This window comes from Cervus canadensis, chromosome 5 (assembly GCF_019320065.1).
Source record: "Cervus canadensis isolate Bull #8, Minnesota chromosome 5, ASM1932006v1, whole genome shotgun sequence".
Lineage (NCBI taxonomy): Eukaryota > Metazoa > Chordata > Mammalia > Artiodactyla > Cervidae > Cervus > Cervus canadensis.
In genome coordinates this window covers 42780681-42801103 of record NC_057390.1, presented here as the reverse complement: position 1 = coordinate 42801103, position 20423 = coordinate 42780681, and the positions used below count along the sequence as shown (strand labels likewise).

Genomic DNA, 20423 nt, shown 5'->3' with positions numbered 1-20423 from the left:
GCTGGTTCAGCATTTAAAAGAGCTGTTTTCTGGATCAGCATCATCCAGTAGAAATAAAATACGACCAGTATATGTAATTTAAAAATTTCTAGTAACAGTGTTTGAAAATAAAAGGAAACAGGTGGAATAAGAGAAACAGATGAAGTTAAATTTAATAATCTATTCAACTTAGCCCATTACATCCAGAGTACCATTTCAATTTCTGATCAGTATGAAAAATGAGATTATCCCCCTTTCTTTTTTCCACATGTTCAAAACCCTGTGTGTGTTTTCCCACTTGGAGTACATCTCACTTTGGACTGTTGCACTTGCAGTGCTTCACAGCCACACTCCATGACTTTGCTTGCTCTGTTAGAAGTCCTTTCTTATAGACCACGACCTATTGTGTGAAGAGTTCCTTTTCTCCCCATCTTTTGCCTTTTTGGTGGTGGTGGTGGTTGTGGTTCTTCAGCAAACAGATGTTGTCTTAGATGCTTACAGTATGATTTACCCAGGGGGTAAAAGGTTTAATTTAATGTTATCATGCTTGGAAATACAGGAAAGTGGATGTAATTCTAATCACTCACCGGCCTTGGCAGTTGTTAGCTTTCTTTGTAGGGTCTCATTGGTACTGGCTTTGAGTTAGTTTTGTATTTATACTAATATTTGCTCATGATTTCTTTAATTTTTTTCAGTTGTTGCAAATGCATGGATATTTTGCTAAACCATTTAGTATGCCAAGTATGGTTATGGCAGCACTCTTAAAATACCTTTTAAATTTATAGCCATCAGTAGTATTTTCTTCAGTGGTTAGTTACTGAAAGTAGAATGGATTTCTTTCCTGGTTATTAAGGTTATTAGAACATTTCCTCAGGCTTCTAACTCTCACAGTTATTATGAGCTGTGTCCACATCAGAATGTGTGTTTTCATCAGCATGCTATTTTAACCTAAAAATGAAGTTCCAGGATTTTTATTTTACTTACAATATTGGTATTAATTACCTACCACCTTGTCTTTATCAGTCTTTCTGACTTGTCTTGTAGTGGAAGAGAGGAAAAAACCTGAGGATCTTCCCTCTGATGATGATGTTCTCATTGTGTATGAGCTAACCCCGACCCCTGAGCAAAGAGCTCTTGCAAGCAGACTTCAGCTTCCCCCCACATTTTTCTGCTATAAGAACAGGCCAGACTACGTCAGCGAAGAGGAGGAAGACGGTGAGTCTCTTGTTGCTGTAGAGCATTCTGTTCATGCTCGTCGAAGTGAACGAGGCTCATGAAGTTACTTTAAGTCTCCTGGAGCCCCCACCCCTGCTGGTGGTGCAGGTCCATGTTGATTCTAAATGTGTGTGAACAGTCAGTGGATGTCATGGTTAGAAGAGCTGCCTTCGTGTGTTCGCATTCCCCCGGTGTTTGCTGTGAACAGGGCAGGTGTTCTGAGGGGACTGAAAGCAGTTCTGATTTCCCCGGAGTCTCAGAGGGGTGGCTGAGCCATGCAGCAAGAATGGGGTCTGAGTAGGAAAGCTCTGTGGACCCCATCTGAGTTCTCAGGCAGGGGCTTACGGGCTCAAAATAATTTCGGTAGGACATTTGGGCAGTGATTTAGAGGACTGGATTGTAGGAACTGGAGAAAGGCATTCAGAGCCCCAAAATGCCAGAGCAGCTTAGACTAGGCATTTGGGTGCAGAATCAGGAAAATGGTTGCTATTTGGATGTAGGGAGTAAAGGAGAGTGGATGGGCAGTTGCAGATAATTTTCTTAGATTCCTGACTGGGAAATCTCCTGAAAGTTACTGCGATTTCTTTTATTTAATAAATTATACTTTAAGATGAAGATTTCGACACAGCTGTCAAGAAACTCAATGGAAAACTGTATCTGGATGACTCAGAAACATGTAGACTGTCAGAAGAAAATCTAGCAGGTATGTAACATTAAAACAAGTAATTTAAAGTGTTTTTTAAAAATCTTCTGTTTAAGGGAATCTCCCAATCTGCTTACATTGGTGAATTCCAGTTTTGCCTTGGTGATTTAAAATATTTAAAAATAATGTGAAGGGAAAATATCACTTCTGGTGGTGCTAGTTCTCCATTAGCATCCAGGGTATTATTGTTTGGGTCTTTAATATGTAGGTGACATTGTGGGCCATTATTGTGGAGTTGGTTGGGCTTCATCTACTTTTATCTTAACTTTCCTTTGTTTGCATTGCCTGGATTTTCAGATAATGAGAAAGAATGTGTTATTGTTTGGGAAAAGAAGCCAACAGTTGAAGAGAAGGCAAAAGCAGACACTCTGAAGCTTCCGCCTACGTTTTTTTGTGGTGTCTGCAGTGACACTGATGAGGACAATGGAAATGTGGAAGACTTTCAGTCAGAGCTTCAGAAAGTGCAGGAGGCACAAGTAAGACTGTCTCTGGCATTCCTTCTGGCTCAGTCGCCTTTGTTGATGCAATAAACTAGAGTGTTCTTACTTAGCACATGGTAACAGTAGGGTGCATCTGGCAAGTGGGTGGGCGCCTCGGTCAGCTCTGGCTAGAGGATGAGGAACTGTCTTCTGGGCAGAGGACCAGAAGGCCCACCCATCACTGCTGCGTATGTGCTGGGTTTGAGAAGTTGGGGTGGTAGCAAGGACAATGCTGATGTCCCTGACAAGGTCTACTGCCATACCAAGAACAGAATTAAGTGCTTCACTTTTTGTGCCTGTTACATGATTCTGGAGTGGGCAGAGTGGATAGGAAATAGCATTTGAAGCCTAGTTTCCATGATCTGTATACTTTGCTTTTTGTAAGCTCATGATTTGACTACTTTCTTAGTTCAAGTATAGTCATTTTAATAGTTCTCAGCACCTTGGTGTCTGAATTTGTGTTCCACAGAAACTAGAACGCTAGTCGTTTATAATTGTTTACAATATTGACATAATCAGAATGGTTCCTTGCTCCTCAAGAAATACTTTTTTAAAACTTGTTGGAAATATGGTAAAAATAAAGTAGGTCCTGGAGTTGGGAATGCAGTGTTTTCTTTAACGGATACATGAGAAGAGAGTGAGATGGCCAGCATGCATCCTGATCTGTGGAAGACTACTGCCCTTCACTGTCCGTTTGACCCTGAGGAGTAGCCAGACTGCTCTCTCAGCTGTCCACCAAGGCTGTGCCGGCTCTTTTGTAGGTGTAAACTTGTTCGTCAGTGCACAAGAGCTAACGTAGACACAGCCCTCCCTCATTTATAACCAGATAGGTTTATTTATGGAAGTACTATTTAAAGTTTCTACATTCAGCTGTGCTGAATCCGAAGTGTATTTCCGTCACTGGGCCGTTTCCCTGTCTCAGTGGCAGTGCAGTGTGTGGTTTCTGTCAGTCACCTCTAATCACTGCTGCTGGAGGCATTGGCATGCGGTCATTCACTTGGCAGATGCAGTCCAGTCATACTAAGTGAACAGTGCAGTTACATATGGCTTCACTTTTCTTTGTGCAAAACTGAAAAATAAACTTATATTTTTTAATGTATTTCAAGCCTTAAAAATAGAACTGAGAAGTAATCTCAGCGCTGATGCACATGCTGAGTTGTATAGTGTTTATTCTTTTCCTACTTGTAGTGTACACAGGACTCAGTGTCTTTTGTCAGTGTACTGTGCTGTTCATAGCTATTAAAATATCTTATTTGAGTGACTGTTGTGTTAACATTGTTATAAGTTAAAACCTTTTTGTAAAATATCCTGTAACACAATATTCTTTAAATAAAAATCCTAGGGGCTCCTTTTGCCACAGAAACTAAATGTGGTAAGTCATTATAAGGGTGGGAAAAAAAATTGTTTCAGTGAATTGTAATTTTGGAGGAGAGTGCACTTTGATAGACAGAGGTGAAACAGAGAACTAACAGCCATTAAACTAAAATGTTCTGTGGATGGATGTAGATGTACATTTATCTGTACTTGGTCCTTTAATGGCCAAATAACATTCCAGTGTATGAATTTATCACATTTTATTTATCCATTCATGTGTTTAATGCCCATTTGGGTTGTTTCTTCTTTTTGGCTATAATAAATAATACTACTGTGATAGCCTAAATCATTTGACACAAACAGAGTGGACTATCGTTTCCTTTTGTTTCAGTCATTAAGAAATAATGACTTTTTTCATTTGTATTTTTCAAGTTCATAAGTAAAATTCACTTTTTGTTGTGTGTATGTTTTCTGTGAGTTCTTACACATGCCTGAGTTCTTGTAATCCCCACCGTAGGCAGCATACAGAATAGTTCCAGACCCCAAAGAATTCCTTCCTACTGTCTCTTTCAGTTCAGATCCCTCCCCACCCAGAACCTCTGCAGCCACTGATCTGCTTCTGTTTCTGCCTTTTCCAGACTGGCATGAATGGACTCATACAGCATGTAAGCTCTGATATGAACTTTTCTCACTCAGCACAGTGCCTCTGAGATGTGGCCCAGTCACTGTGTGTAGTGATAGTCCATTCCTTTCTGCCACCAGCTGGTATTCCGGACATTGTACATTTTCTGTCATTAATCCTTGAAGAATGTTGTTTTATTTTGCTCTTTCTAGTTTCTAGTTTAAGTGGAAGCTTACATTAACTGATTTAAGACAGTTCGCTTCTAATAAACATTTTAAGTTCCTCTAAGAGCTGTTTAGCTCTATCTTACAAGTCTTAATATGTGATATTTTCACTTTCATTCAGTTCAAACTATTAATTTTCCTTGAGATGTTCTTTTTGACAAATGCATTGGATAAAAGTATGTTTCTTCTGAATATTCGGTTTTCCAGATGTCATTGTTACTGATTTATAGTGTAATTCCATTGTTGTCTATAAACATATTTTGAATAATTTCAGTTCTTACAGAATTCTTGATGACTGTTTCAGTGGGTGCTCATTGTACACTTGAGAAGAATGTAATTTTTGTTTTGCATGGAAAGCAGGTTTTTAAATAGATCAAATCAGTTGATGCTGTATTGTCCAAGTCCAGTGTATCGTTGCTAATTTTTCATCTGCTTGTTATGTTGATTATTGACAGGAGTGTTGCCCAGCAAATCTGCTTCTCCTGTCAGTTTTTGTTGCATGTACTCTGTTAGGGAGTGTTCCATCTGCTTGTTTTCTGGAACACTGTAGGAATTAGTGATATTTCTTTCTTAAATATTTGATAGAACTTACCACTGAAACCACCAGGCCAGGTACTTTTTTTTTTTTTTGCAAGGATATATTAATTGATAATACATTTTCTCTAATAAATATAGGCCAATTCATTTTATCTGTTTCTTCTATCAGTTTACTTTTTTTGAGGAATTGATTGGTCCATTTCATCTGCATTATCACATTTGTGGGCAAAATAGTGTTCCTGGAGTTGAGAAGGTCATTAAAATGTATTGCCTGTTTAATGTCCATGGATCAGTGTTGATGGACTCTGTTAATTTGTCCAGAGACTTCAACCTGTTTATTAAAAATGTAATGCTTAATCTCCAGATATTTGGAGATTTTTTTCCTAGCTGTATTTCTGTAGTGAATGTTAGTTTAATTCCATTATGGACTGAGCGTATACTTTGTATGATTTCCGTTCTCTTGAATTTGCTGAGGTTTGTTCTCTAGCCTAGAACATGGTCTGTCTTAAGTGTTCCATATGCACTTGAGAGGAATGTATGCTGCTGCAGTTCGATGGGGCATTCTGTGGTTTTTTAATTTCTGTTGTATTTTTCAATTCTAAATTCCTGTTGGATTTTCTTTTATGGTTTATATTTGTTTGCCTGACAACTCTCTTTTCATTTGTCTTAAGCATATTTGTCTTTACCTCTTGGAACATTGTTAGAAGCTTTTCAGAGTTTGTCTGATCTTTCAACAGATCATTTCATGACATTCCCCATCCCTGGCCAAAGAGAGCCAACTCTTCTTGGATGCTTTTCTATCTGTGCTGTTGGCAGCCCCAGTTTCTTGGACAGCTCTGTACCCCTGCTGGGATGTGGGTTGATGTGTGGGGGCAGGAGAAGACTCACCAGGTTCTTACTATCAGACTCCCTCAGAGCTTGAGAGGCTTTTTTTCTCCTAAGTGAAACACAGAAGTTTACCGTAAATATGTCTTCTTCAGAGGACATATTTTATGGTCTTGATTAAAAGTGGATTTGGTAAGGCCAGGATTTCTGATGTCACTTTGCCTGTCTCTCCAGTTGTTTTTATACCTGGGGACCACATGCCATAATGAGGGGACAGTCAGAGAAAAAATCTCTTGATGCTGTCCAGCAGCTCCAACTAGAAACCCTTTCACTCAGGTTCAGTACTCTTTTGTTGGGACGACCCTGTAAGCAGTAGGAAGCAGGTCAGCGAGGGGGCCCAGTCATAACCTCTCTTTTTCTTCTTCTCTGCCTAGCCATCCTCTGGCTCAGCACCATCCATTTCCAGAAGCCATCTTTGCCCTAGGGTGGGGTTTCAGAGGAGGTTGTGTGCTCTCAGTCCTTGCAGAGATGGCCCCCGAGGCAGGGACTGGCCATGTTGGCTGGGGGTGGGCCGCTTGAACGATGGGCCCCAGGACCCAGTTCCTGCATCCTTGCTGGCAGCACCCCAGCAGCATGTGCCAGGGCTCGTGGCTCAGCACCAGCAGGAGCAACTACGGGGGGCAGTTGGCTCAGGCCAGTGCCTCTTCGGGTTCCTGCTGTGGCTTGTGGACCTGGATGGGCTGGCCCCTGGAGGCTGAGGTATTCATGGTCTCATCCCCAGACCTGACTGCCTCATGCATCTCAGCCAGTGTTCCTCTCTGGTAGACTTCACATTGCTTCATGTCTCAAGATTCTTGGTCCTCCTGCTCCCATCCACTTCCCAGCAACTTCTGCTCGCTTTGTCCTTTTCAGTGTAGTTGAGTTGCAGGTGCCAGAGAGACTGGAGGTGCAGTAACATGGTGGAGAGAAAAGTATGCTTACTCCACTTTGTCCAGAACTCCATGTCATCTGCTTATTGTACAATAAGAGTATGTGATCCTTTTTGTCACTCAGTATTTAATGGCATAGTTATTTGCTATTTTCTCTTTGCAGAAATCCCAGGACAAGAACATAGCTAGCTCAGCCGATGGTATGTGTACAGATGACACTAAAGTGACTGTGCCATTTTCGTGTAAATCTGAAGAGCCAGAGTTTACTACCAAATCTGTTAGTTCACCATCAGTTTCTTCTGGAACTGTTGACAAACCTGTGGATTTATCTACTAGAAAGGAAAATGATGGAGATTCTACAAGCCAAGGTAAAATTTGGTGTATGTTTATAGCAACCTTGTAGGCATGAATTTCTGGATAAGGTACACCTGTGGTTCTGAGATGATACTTTCAAATGTACATCCAGGAATTCCCTTTCTTAAACTGAGATGTACAAAGAGGCATGTTGCTGCTGCTGCTAAGTCACTTCAGTTGTGTCCGACTCTGTGCGACCCCATAGATGGCAGCCCACCAGGCACCCCCGTCCCTGGGATTCTCCAGGCAAGAATACTGGAGTGGGTTGCCATTTCCTTCTCCAATGCATGAAAGTGAAAAGTGAAAGTGAAGTCGCTCAGTCATGTTTGATTCTCAGCGACCCCATGGACTGCAGCCTACCAGGCTCCTCCGTCCATGGGATTTTCCAGGCAAGAGTACTGGAATGGGTTGCCATTGGCCTTCTTCACAAAGGGGCATGAGAGAATTCAATTCTCTTAGCGAACACAGAATCTTTACATAGATATTTCCTGAAATCCTTCTTGGAATGAATGTTTGTTTAGATGATACTAGACCATGTGAAGCAGAAGCTGTGTAGCTCTGTGTCTGACTTAGTATAGATCTACATCTCATTTTTTAAAAATGATTTTGAACATGCTGCTTCTGGTGTATTGTTCATTGAGAATAGTACCTGTAAACTTGTAAGTTTTCTTCAGAGAAATAACTAGATTAAAAATACTCCTTACTCCACCCCACTGCATCAGTAGTATAGCAGGTCCTACCCCCTTCCCAGCATATACACATACACCCCTTCCCTTTGGGTCCTGGGTAAATCTTTGATGTTCGACATATGTTAAATGAAATATTAAATTGCTCTTTCCCTTTTGCCAGTGGAAAGCAAAACAGTTGCATTTGGATTCGGAAGTGGCACAGGGCTGTCATTTGCGGACTTGGCTTCCAGTAACTCTGGGGATTTTGCTTTTGGATCCAAAGGTAAGATTAGGAGAAGAGGAGGCTTCAGTGACTGTGTTACAGAAGTGGGCACCCCTGGAGGGTGAGTCCTTTGTTGCACGGTTGTTGCTCACCTGGCCATGTCTTTCCTGGCCCTTCCCTCCAGATGTCTAGTGTTTTTTTAAAGGAAGGGCTTCTATTTTACTATTACTTTTACTATTATTAATATAACCATGAGAATTTTCTCTTAATTCATTGTAACTTGTGCTAGTCTTGCCCATCCTGAAATGCAGAACCCTCCCTCCAGTTTTGGAGCAACTTTGGGATTGTTCTTCTAGTTACACTTTTGATTTGCTAATATTTCAAGATGTGCATCTGTAATTTTTAAGGAGATGACTTTGAAGTTTTCTATTTTTGCATTATCCTTGATTGTATTTTTTCATATAAGGGTTGTGCTAATTTATAACTGGTGAGCTTTCCCATCTTTTCCAGTGGTTTTTCTAGTTTTGGTCTGTTTTGGTATCATCTGTAGAAAGTAATCCTTTTCCTTGTTTTATGGCATACTGTATTTTCCTATTCTTAAATATCTTTCATATAACAAATTATAGCATCACCTAAATTGAATTGATGCTTAATCTGTGGAATAAATTTTATTGAAGATATATACTTACATGATTAATTCAAAATAGTGTTATTCCATCTCACATATTTTACTTGTTTCACAGTTCCATCGTTTACAGAAACATATATAAAGCTTTAAGAAATTACCTTCAGATATTGTGTTACTTTGGCATTCATAGCTTCATTGAAGTCACATTGCTTTATTTTTAATTTATTTAGTAGCTTGAAGTCACAGGATAATAGGTCAGCAAATACAGCAATAGAGTGGGTACAATTATCCACCAATGAACAGCCAAATAAACGCTGATGTGTCAGGTTGCTTGATACTCTGTCAGTGTTGTGCAGTAAAGTTGACATAGGACAGCTCCAGATCTGTGTGGGAAGCTTGCCCTGAGTTACCTGCTGATTCAGTGATATTATCCACCAAGCTCTTTTTTTCAAGCTACACCTTTTAGTTTGTGTCCTTAGATCTGTGCTTTTTAGGAATTTGTGCTTTATCTTTTCAAAGAAGTAGCTTTTGGTTTTATCAGTTCTCCTTTTGTTTTTTAATTTATCTCCAGATTTGTCATTACTTTCCTTTAAATTATGATTAGTTTTCTTGTGTATTGAATGTCTACTTTAATTTATATTGTGCTAATAATATAAGCATAGAATAGTATTTTGAAACTGTAGATCCCCTGGAACCCATTTCATATATTTTCATGGGAGAGTTTTCACACTTGTAAATTTTTAATACTTTAGCCTTTGATTAAGAGCTTGTAGGTGTTAATTTTTTTTTTTAAAGGTCAGTTTCATCAGAATGATTTTTTGTTTCTTAAACATATTTCTGACCTTGTGTGGACCTTTTTGATCTTAAACTTTTTGTTTTGGTTGGTTTTAAGCCCAGAGGAGTCTTTTCTTTCTCCTCTTCTATTATGTGTTATTTCTGTGGTGATTGCTTTTTCTTCATCTGTTGATTTTATTTTTGTTTCACTTTCTTTTGTTCCTTTTCTCTCTGTTTCTCCTGAAAGTCATCTTCACACAGGTCTGCCAGTCACTCCGTGTCTTTTCTGTAATATCTCATACGGAAACTCCTAAGAGAAAATAAGAAACAGCTGTTTATCTGCTGCTTCCCTGTGCCTCTGACTGACATTTTATCATATTTCCTTGGGATTTTGTAATGTTTCCATTAAACCCAGAGTGGAAGCATCCTAGGTATTGCTGCCTAGAATACAGTTGTTGATTACTGACAGACTTATCTTTATACTTTTACTGAATAAATTCTTTTTCCTGCCCCTTTAAAGCAGTGGTTTTCAATTCTCTGCTTCATATTAGAATTCCTGGGAGCTTTTTAAAGTTTGGGGAGGGGTGGAACACTTGATAGGTTATGTTGGGCTCTAGGTGTGGGACCCAGGCACTGGTGTTTCATAGGAGCTGTTGGTGTGATTTTAATATGCACCCAATGTTAAGAACCATTGCTTTAGAGGAATTTTGAGATTTTCTGCCGTACGTCTCAGGGTATTGGGATAACTGAAAATTTTTTTCTGCTTGGGAGTTCCTGAATTAAGTTCTTTTCGAGCCCTACACCTGTGAATCAACTAGGTCTGTGCTTACTATCCTCAGGAAGCCCCCACACAATCTGGGATGGTGCTTTTGTTTCAGCATTCGTTTGCTATTTATTTGTAAGACTTTTTTTTTTCCCTGTTTTTTTTTTTCTCCCCATAAACCTGTCTTAGAAGAATTTACTGTTCCATTAGACACTCATTTTGTTCTTTGTTCAAGGTGCTGAGTTTTTAACTGATATGTGACAATTTTTGCCTTCTCCCCGAGTTTTTGTATCAGATGTAGGATTAGAGAGCAGTGGTTTGTCAGTCAGCAAAGTGATGAAGAGTTGAGAGGTTTCTTTCCTCTAAGATAGTGGGGAATGTATTAATATTAGCAGGCTGGGTTGTCACAGTTGAGATGTGGAAAAAACAGCATTTAGTGTTCACCTTCTCTAGGGTTTGAGGGAGAGAAAAGTCTTTGTTCCTCTGCATAGGAGTGGGGAGCCTTTTCACCCATTAAGCCTGGTGTTGCTTGAGAGAGGGTGGGTGGGGGTGGCATCAGTGAGCTGCTCCTGGGGCCACCAGTGCCACCTGGGCAAGAAGTTGAAGCTCTCACTCCAGTTACCTTAGAAGAGAGCTGAGGTGGAGAAGTTACCAACTTGTATTCAATCTGCTTTGAAAGTAGCAGATTTGGCCTCTTGGAGAACATTTTTAGGCAATAAAGTTACTTTTTTCATGTGATAGAATGTTTTATGAAATAAACTACCCTTGGAGCTGAGCTGGGTTTTCAGGTTTCAAAGGATGTACTTTGAATGAAGAACCTGCTTCATTACTGAAAGTTCAGTGTCACGAAGACCTAAGGCTTAGACAACCCTGTCTGTACACCCAGGCATAAATGTTACTACACATCCTTTGTGCTCACCGCTTAAGCTTAACTTGCCAGAATACAGTTTTAAGCATTTTAATTAGAAGTCTGTCACATCGTTGGAAATTAGATTCATTCATAAAGTACTCTAATGGGAATTAAAAGCTTATTAAAATAGATATCACTGTTTAAATATCCTAATTTATTCATCAGATAAAAATTTCCAGTGGGCAAATACTGGAGCAGCGGTGTTTGGATCACAGTCAACCAGTAAAGTTGGCGAAGCTGAAGATGGTAGTGATGAAGAGGTAGTTCATAATGAAGATATCCATTTTGAACCAATAGTGTCACTACCAGAGGTAAATATTAAAGAGTAAAAACCTTATACTAACTAACTTCACATTTTAAAACTTAAAACTTGACATGGGCTTGATTTGTAGGGCTGACCTTTGTTTGACCAACTTCTTTGAGAACATTGACTGTTGCAAATGGAAGCTTTTTATTGCAAGTTCAATCTTAAAATGTAAATCGTCCTTGTAAAAAAATTTACATACAAATGTTATTTGGTAAATTCTGTGTGAAATTGTTGGGAAGAATTTATTTTTTCCTGTTAGTTTTTAATAACATAATTGAAGGGGCAAAAAATTAAAAACCCATTTAAGCTCACATTTGCCACAGTCCTTTCAATAAAAAGTATATTGTACTTTTTCTAGACAAGAATGTTATTTTAGGCAAATTATTTTTATCAGTTTCAGCCTCAATCAGTAGATAGTATTTTTCTCGAAGAACAAGATTTTTTTTTAAACCTCTTCTCTCCTGTAAAAGATTGTATTTGACTTCCAAAAAGAGGAAGAATGTTAATAAGTACAAAGAGAACATTTAATGACAAATCTTTCCTGCCTCATCCAAATCTGCTGTATTAGTAACCCTAGGATGTTAACTCTTTTCAAATTCTGTTCATGTCAGTGTGTTAAGGAATTTGGATCTTTGGAATTTGTTATGAGTATGTTATAAGTAGCAGCTTATAGGTAATTTCATCTCCTGTCACAGGTAGAAGTAAAATCTGGAGAAGAAGATGAAGAAATTTTATTTAAAGAGAGAGCCAAACTTTACAGGTGGGATCGAGAGGCCAGTCAGTGGAAGGAGCGTGGGGTTGGAGACATGAAGATCCTCTGGCACACTGTGAAGAATTACTATCGGATTCTGATGAGAAGAGACCAGGTGTTCAAAGTGTGTGCGAACCACGTCATCACCAAGACGATGGAACTGAAACCCTTGAATGTTTCCAACAACGCTTTAGTTTGGACTGCCTCAGATTATGCTGGTGAGCTCTGCACTCAGTGATACTTTCTAGTTTTTTTACTTTTCTACATTGACAACAAATATATAAAACAATTTTTTAACAGTTATTTTAACACTGAGGTCACTGTGTGTGTTGTTTAACAGATGGAGAAGCCAAAGTGGAACAGCTTGCAGTGAGATTTAAAACTAAAGAAATGGCTGATTGTTTCAAGAAAAAATTTGAAGAATGTCAACAGAATTTATTGAAACCCCAGAAAGGACAGTTATCATTGACAGCAGAGTTCTCAAAGGAGACAAATCCTGTGGTGTTTTTTGACATTTGTGCAGATGATGAGCCCCTGGGACGTATAACCATGGAATTATTTTCAAACATTGTTCCTAAAACTGCTGAGAACTTCAGAGCACTGTGCACTGGAGAGAAGGGCTTTGGTTTCAAGAGCTCCATATTCCACAGGGTGATTCCAGATTTTGTTTGCCAAGTAAGTCTTTAAGTGTGCATCACAACAGGGTCTAGACAAGTGTGAGTGTGGGAAATCTGAGTGTTTTTCCTTACCTGTAATTGTAGACTTTAGCTTTTCCACACCTCCAGCTTCTATCCCCACAAGAACTTGCAGCCTAAAAGGGTTCATATTTCTAATGCCTTGAACCTGATAGAAATTAAGGGTGGGAAAAGATCTTTTCATTTTTGTTTCCTTTCACAGATTTCTTAGTTTTCAAACTACATTCTCAGAGAAGCTGGGTATTTAGGACCTACCCTTCAGTGGTTAGTTCTGTATGTATTTTAATGTTTTATTTGGGATTCCTATTAATTGAAATCTTTTTTTCAGGGAGGAGATATCACAAAACATGATGGAACAGGAGGACGGTCCATTTATGGAGATAAATTTGAAGATGAAAATTTTGATGTGAAACATATAGGTCCTGGTTTACTATCGATGGCCAGTCGAGGCCAGAACACCAATAATTCTCAATTTTTCATAATGCTGAAAAAAGCAGAACATTTGGACTTTAAGCATGTAGTATTTGGGTTTGTTAAAGATGGTATGGATACTGTGAAAAAGATTGAATCATTTGGTTCTCCTCAAGGGTCTGTTAGTCGAAGAATTATCATCACAGAATGTGGACAGATATAAAATCATTGTTTTCCATAGTAAATTTTACCTGTATAAAAGTTGAATTGAGGCCTAGCTGTTTTGACAACATGGTAATTATGTTCAGCTTTTGAAAATTGACGTTTCCAATGTACAAATGTAAAATTGCAGCTTATAGCTGTTGTCACTTTCTAATGTGTTATAATTGACCTTGCATGGTGTGAAATAAAAGTTTAAACACTGGTGTATTTTCAGGTGTACTTGTGTTTATGTACTCCTGACATATTTGTATTAAAATGGAATACTAATCTTGTTAAAAGCAATAGACCTTCTCAAACTATTGAAAGAATATGATATATGCAATTTAATTTTAGTTCCTTTTAAGATATTACGACTTCCTGCATGGATATACTTACTATTTGAATAAAGGGACCATGACTTGGATAATTTTTATTTCAGATTTGGACTATATTTGGTAATTTTAACTATTGGTGTGTTCAGTTATGAATAGAGATTCACTTGTAAATGGGTAGAGCCACAAAGGGCAGAGACTTAACCAAAGTGCTCTTCTATAAATTCTTGCACCTCCTGTATAGTTAAATTATCTTTTAAGCAGAGTACCTTCTTTCCTTAAAATGATATGTAGCTTCCTGTGCCCTTTCAACGGTATTAAATTAATTTTTACATTTTAAGTTGAGTAATTAGATTTTTTAAAAAACCTTTCTGTCATCTGTTTCTACTACCTCAAACTGCATTGGTTCTGATAGAACTTGAATTTTTCCTTGCAGTTATTGTGATAAAGTATGAGTATTTTAAACAGGTCTATACCATGTTCTTTGGTTAAAAATTTGCTTTATACTAGATTGTTGCAGTACCTTTTTCTGGTGAATTTTGTAGCAAAAATAAAGTGACAATTGTTAACAGCCATGATATTTAAAAAATTCATTACTTGTGCATCTAATCGTTTGTTCATTCTGGAACCAAAGAGAGAATAATTAAATATCTGTAAACTCAGACTGCCCCCTAATTACCAGAGCTCCCAAGGAAAGAACTGTTTTCAAGGGGGGTATATACTGAACACTTACTTGGAAATGGCTAGTGGAAAAAGTTGGACAAGGGGGACGCTCTCGTCAGCCTACTCAGTGTAGGACCTTGGAGTCCCCCGAGCACGTTGTGCACGTCGCAGGCCCTGCCGGAGCGGTATGCTGGGACTGCAGGGCTGTCTCGCGCTGTTTGGGGTCTGGAGACAGGCTGTCCTGGGCCAGCACCTGCTCAACGCCCGAGGTGGGGTCCGCGTGCGGGGCGCGGTGGACTCCCTGACCCCCGACTGTGTGTGTGTGTGTGTTGCGGGGCTGGTGGGGCGGGGGGGACGGTGCGTGCGCGACTGTGTGTGTGTGTGTGTGTGTGTGTGTGTGTGTGTGTGTTTTGCGGGGCTGGTGGGGCGGGGGGGACGGTGCGTGCGCGCCGGTCCTGAGGGCTCCGCTTCTCCGTGGTTTCGGGGCGCGTCCCGGGTGACAGCAGGTGCCTGGGGGCTTCTGGGCTACGGGGGACTCCGAGGCGCCCTGAACCATTACAGCTGTGGACCCAGGTTTGGAAACGAATGCTCAGGCCGAAACCAACTTCTCCAGCCAGGACAAGTCTGAGCTGCGTATGAGAAAGATGCACCCGGATGGCGCCTCGACCCGACCCCAGCGGAACGCCCGCGCCCCTCAGGAAGGAAAGGAAACGATGACCCCGCGCGCCAGCTCGCATCTTGCCCCCACGGGCCACAAACACGTACAGACGCCCGCAACCGGGCCCAACCGCGTTCGCGCCGACGGCATGCGGGAGCCCGGGTGTACGCGCGTCGTAACACGCATCCGCAACGCCCGCCCCTCCACTAGTCCGAGCTCTGTTCCCCACGAAACTCAAGTCAGGGTCCCTGCCGGGGGCGGGGCATGTCGTGCGTCACGGCGCATATTCTCCGCGCAGCCCCGCCCCGCCGCGCGCTGTTGCCAAGGAGACGACGTCGGTCGTGGCCATGGAGCCGAGGGTCGTGAAGCCGCCGGGGCAAGATCTGGTGGTGGAGCGCCTCAAAAGCCGCTACGGCCTGAGGGGCGGCTGCCTCGGCGAGGTGAGGCCCGGCCCTGCCAGGTTCGCGGGTCGCCGGATATGCGGGTTGGAGCGTGGGCGCGAGGCGGGACCCCTGACGGCGGCGGGCTGGGAGCGGGCTCCCGGCGGGCACGCGCGTCAGAGGATCGATGCGCGTCACCACGGGAACGCGCTCAGGCGTTCGCGTAGACTTGGGTGAGGATCTGAGTTGCGTCAGTCCCGGCGCTGGGCGGTGAGTCCGAGCCGGTTTCACGCCGCAGGTGCTTTGGCCCGGTGCCCCAAGGTGCCCGGTGGGTCCGCGGGGGCCGCTCCTGTGCGGGGGCCCGGCGTGCCTGATGGGCGGCGAGAGGGGGCGCCGCGCGGGGCCGGGGTTTCAGGAGTCGGAGGGGACAGGGGCCGGGGGACTGACCCTCCCCGGTCACCTCTCCATCCTCTCTTCCAGCCGGGGCGCCGGCGGCCGGACGTGGCGGAGCGGCGGCGGCGGCCTCCCCGCACCCCAGGTAGGGCGGCGGCTGGGTTGTTTGTTCCCCGCAGGCCGCAGGTGTAGGTAGTTTATCATGTGAATTCAATTCTTAGAGCTCATCAGAGGGAGAAGCACTGTGTTGAGCCCTCAGGGACTTGGCCTGCCGCCTGGGTCTTTCGGTTCCGACGCGGAACAGGCTCATCGGCACCGGGTCGATGCCGGGATCGCGTGCGGGGTGGGGACGGGGGAGGCGATGAACTACACGCTGTTTGACCAGCGGCTCGGAGGCCAGTCTGCTGGAAGCTCGTGTCCCACGCCGAGAACGAGGTGGTCGGTGCCGGACCTTACCGAGCCGCCTCGGCTGCCTTCCCTCCTGTTCACAGAGGATTTGGACATCTTCTCCTGTGGAGATAAAGTCGGTCCGACGTTGAGATGTTTCTCTGACGAGAGGAGGCGGCGCCCTGTGTCCCCCCGCGGTGTTCTCACGGTGAACTGGCAAGGTACCCCGAGTCCTGCTGGGGGTCACCCCCCCGCCCCCGGGTATCGAGAAACCAAGGGGGGCGGAGGTTGCCTGGTGTGCGCCTTTCTGTGGGAGAAGGCATCCGCGGTCCGGAGCCCACTGGGCGGTGGAGAAGACTGGGCGCTAGTTCCTGAGCATCTGATGGAACCACACGCCTAGCGTCCTGTTCGCAGATATAATGCAGGGTTATTTACACTGCAGGATAGATAGCTCTTCATCCAGGACCCAAAAGAAGGCCTTGCTCCCTTATTTATTTTTTTTTAATAAGGAACTAAGATAAAAATGACTACAAGTTTATTCAGCGGCAGTCGGTATGGTGTGTCGCCTGTGTGTCTCCTGCTGTGGTAAGCACTGTGCTATACCTAGGTGGCAGAGAGAGATGGAAGAGGTCAGCCCTGGGGTTGGGGCCTACAGAATATTACACCATGTGCTGCTGGGCTGTGAAGGGTCAGCAGTTTTGTGGAGGAGCTTTTACTCTGGGTAAAACCAGTGGAAGGTAAGGTGAAATAAAGTTCTAAGCTGAATATTATTAATGCCAAAAATATGTGGCAGAAAGAAGTGCTAAGGTATCAAAAGCAAACAAGCATTTTGAAGTGATGTTAAACTGTAAAGATGTGGACATATATAAAGAGAAGTGTTGAGGTGGTTGTGGAGAGGGAAAAAAACACTGCGCCTGAAATATCTGTTGTTACTGTGATTGATACCTTGGAGCTTGCATTGTTTCATTTTCTGATTATTAGTCCATGTGAGGCACTTAGAATGCTGTTCAGTACATAGAAGGGCATTCAGATGCACCACTGTTATTACCATCACTGCGGTCTCCTTTCGTGCTCACAGAGTCATCTAGTTGATCTGGAGTCAAGGTGTGGACATGGATGTGAGGGGACTTCCCTGGTGGTCCAGTGGTTAAGAATCCACCTTACAATGCAGGGAATGTGGGTTGGATCTCTGGTTGGGGAACTGAGATCCCACATGCTGTGGAGCAACTGATTTCGTACACCACAACTAAGATCCGACACAGCCAAATAAATATTTTTTAAAGAAAGATGTAAACATGGGTAGTTTGATTAATGTTGTGCTTGTTGTTCAGTTGCTAAGTCATGTCCAACTCTTTGCGACCCCATGGACTGCAGCACCCCAGGCTGCTTTGTCCATCATTATCTCCCTGAGTTTGCTCAAGCTTATCTCCATTGAGTCAGTGATACCATCCAACCATCTCATCCTCTGTTGTTCCATTCTCCTCTTGCCCTCAGTTTTTCCCAGCATCAGGGTCTTTTCCAGTGTATCAGCTTTTCACATCAGGTGGCCAGAGTATTGGAGTTTCAGCTTCAGCATCAGTCCTTCCAATGAATATTCAGATAATTTCCTTTAGGATTGACTGGTTTGATCTCCCTGCTGTCCCAAGTTTGATTATAGAGAAAGGAAACTGTGGGAAGTTATAAGTTCATGGAAATTATTTTCTTATATTGAACTGATAGTTTTATTTTCTTTAAATGGTCTGGGTATGGTTTCAAGTTGAAGCTTTAGAACTGTGAAAGGTTTTAACTTTGGACAGTTTTCCCACCAGTCCCTTGTTGTGATCTAGTGTGGAATTACAGGGCTGCCCAGCACCTGTGTCTGTCGAGTGCTTGAAAAGGGGCTCGTCTCAACTAAGTTGTGCTGTAAGTAAAAAATAAACAAGGCATTTTCAAAATAGGTAAAAGAATGTAAAGTATCTTATTTTTAATATTGATTGTATGTTAAAATGATTATCTTTTAGATATATTGGATTAAATATTATACACTGTTAAAATTTCATGTCTTTTTATGTTTTTAAAGGGTCTGCTAGAATTTCTTTTTCTTTCTTTATGGCAGTGCTGCAAAGCTTCTGAGATCTTAGTTCTCAGACCAGGGACTAAATTTGGGCCCTGGGCAGTGAAAGCACAGAGTCCTAACCACTGAACTGCCAAAGAATTCCCGAAAAATTTAACTTATCTTTTGTGACTTGTAGTGTATTCCCTTTGAACAGCTGGCTCTGGAAATGCCAACATTCAGATGATCTTTTTGGAGAGAACATCTGGGATCCTAGTTCTGCTTCACCTTTTGCTCATTATGTCACCTGTCAGTTACCCTGTCAGTTATTTAACTTAAGATTCAGTTTCCCCACCTTCAATGCTCGTTCTCGTAGTTGTTAAAAGAATTAGAGACACAGCACCTGTTTGATCCACCTCACAGCAATACGGGGTCAGGAGGAAGGGTGTACTTTGCAATTGAGCATGTCTGAATGTGGGGAAAGTTCACACATGTGAGTTTTCAGCATCATGACTGATAGTTTGCAGTTTTTCCTTTTCCTTTTTTAAAAATGTTTACTTGTTACTTTTTTTCAATTGCTATGCTGCTAATATTTGAAGCAGTCTCCTCTTCTTTAAATGGCTGTAGAAATCTTCCAGAATGCTGTGATTGATTTTTTTTTAAAGCCTAGATGATGAACTGGATTCTTTTCAAGATTTGAAAGAACCAGAAACAGAAGAAGAGTTCACCGGCAATGACTCTAGAGTCAGTGCCTCCAAAATAAACCAGCAGTCCTTTAGAGAGACAGACAAAGGTAAGAGAAATGCTCATTTCAGAACAGTCATTTAAACAGCAGCTCTGTCAAGTAGGGCACTAAAGCTTACCCCATAGTGGTGACCCTAGTTTTCAAGGTGTGCATTTCTTTGTCCTGGTTGCTAAGCCATGAACTGGTTGCTGTGCTTGTCATTAAGTTAAAGGAGAAGAGGAAAATAAACTTCATGATTTTCCAGTAGAATTTCACACTGTCAAAGTTTATCAGAATAACTTAATAATTCATGAGTATTATAATCTTTTCAGTTCTTTTTCTTGTCAGTATTTCTTAGGACGTAGGATTGTGATTATTGTTTAGTTGCTAAGTCGTGTTTGACTCATTTATGATCCCACAGACTGTAGCCCTCCAGGATCCTCTGTCCAAGAAATTTCCCAGGCAAGAATACTGAAGTGGGTTGCTATTTCCTCCTCCAGAGGATCTTCCCAACCCAGAGATTGAACCCATGTCTCCTGCGTTGGGAGGCTGATTCTTTACCACTGAGCCACCTGGGATGCCCTAAGATTGTGGTAGTAGGTGACTAACCCTTACACCTTTCAGGTAAACAGGCCAGGTCGCTTGAGGCCTGGCCTCCTTCACCCTGAGTCAGCAGTTGCTCTCTGTGTACCTGGCTGCATTTGTGTGGTGGATTTTCCCACTGGAAACAACTGAGAATACAATATGTTGTAACATACACAAAATGTTGAGTGTGTTTAAAAGTTGACAGAACTAAGGAATATTCCGGCCCGGGGCTGGTGGACTGGGAGCCTGGGGAGGCAGGCAGAGCACGGAGTGTTTCCCTGGAAGGGTGCTTGTGGAGCTGGGGAACAGGAAACAACTTTCTTTTTAAAAAATTCCTGTTTTTTATCTTGGCTCCCCCGGTCTGTCCAGCCAAGATGGGGAGTACCATGGAGACCCCCTTCTTACAGCCGGGGGCTCCTCCTTAGCTGGACGCCAGTGTAGGTGAAAGTCACTGCTCATTGTGAGCAGAGTGTGAATGCTGACAGCACAGTGCTGGGGAGGAGCAACGCAGGAGGGCTCACCTCCACTGCTAGGGTTTCGGGGGGAGGGGGGTACTTTGGTAACTGATTTGGCATCACAGGTGGTGCTAGTGGTAAAGAACCCACCTGCCAATTCAGGAGAGTTAAGAGATGAGGGTTTGATGCTTGAGTTGGGAAGATCCCCTAGAGGAGGGCATGACAACTCACTCCAGTATTCTTGCCTGAGAATCCCACGGACAGAGGAGCCTGGTGGGCTACAGTCCATGGGATCACAAAGA

General features: G+C 42.4%; 2 protein-coding genes across 8 annotated transcripts in view; both read left to right on the top strand.

Moving 5' to 3' along the window:
* Positions 1-13740, top strand: part of RANBP2 (RAN binding protein 2) — a 57729-nt gene extending 43989 nt beyond the window's left edge. For both annotated transcript variants that reach the window (XM_043468670.1, XM_043468671.1), the window contains 9 exons: positions 1024-1194; positions 1805-1897; positions 2195-2373; positions 6991-7195; positions 8031-8132; positions 11313-11458; positions 12150-12423; positions 12546-12880; positions 13229-13740. In XM_043468670.1, the coding sequence (XP_043324605.1) occupies positions 1024-1194; positions 1805-1897; positions 2195-2373; positions 6991-7195; positions 8031-8132; positions 11313-11458; positions 12150-12423; positions 12546-12880; positions 13229-13534 (1811 nt within the window). In that variant the 3' untranslated portion in view covers positions 13535-13740. The remainder of the gene's footprint in view (positions 1-1023; positions 1195-1804; positions 1898-2194; positions 2374-6990; positions 7196-8030; positions 8133-11312; positions 11459-12149; positions 12424-12545; positions 12881-13228) is intronic.
* Positions 13741-15491: 1751 nt separating this feature from the next.
* The window catches only part of CCDC138 (coiled-coil domain containing 138), a 29108-nt gene continuing 24176 nt past the window's right edge, over positions 15492-20423 (top strand). For 2 of the 6 annotated variants that reach the window (XM_043468664.1, XM_043468669.1), the window contains exons 1-5: positions 15492-15605; positions 16026-16083; positions 16430-16546; positions 18165-18227; positions 19028-19150. In XM_043468664.1, coding sequence (XP_043324599.1) covers positions 15513-15605; positions 16026-16083; positions 16430-16546; positions 18165-18227; positions 19028-19150 — 454 coding nt within the window. In that variant the 5' untranslated portion in view covers positions 15492-15512. Of the gene's footprint in view, positions 15606-15824; positions 15874-16025; positions 16084-16429; positions 17063-18164; positions 18228-19022; positions 19151-20423 lie in introns of those variants that run through there. The other 4 variants (XM_043468665.1, XM_043468668.1, XM_043468667.1 and 1 more) reach the window with 4 other exon arrangements.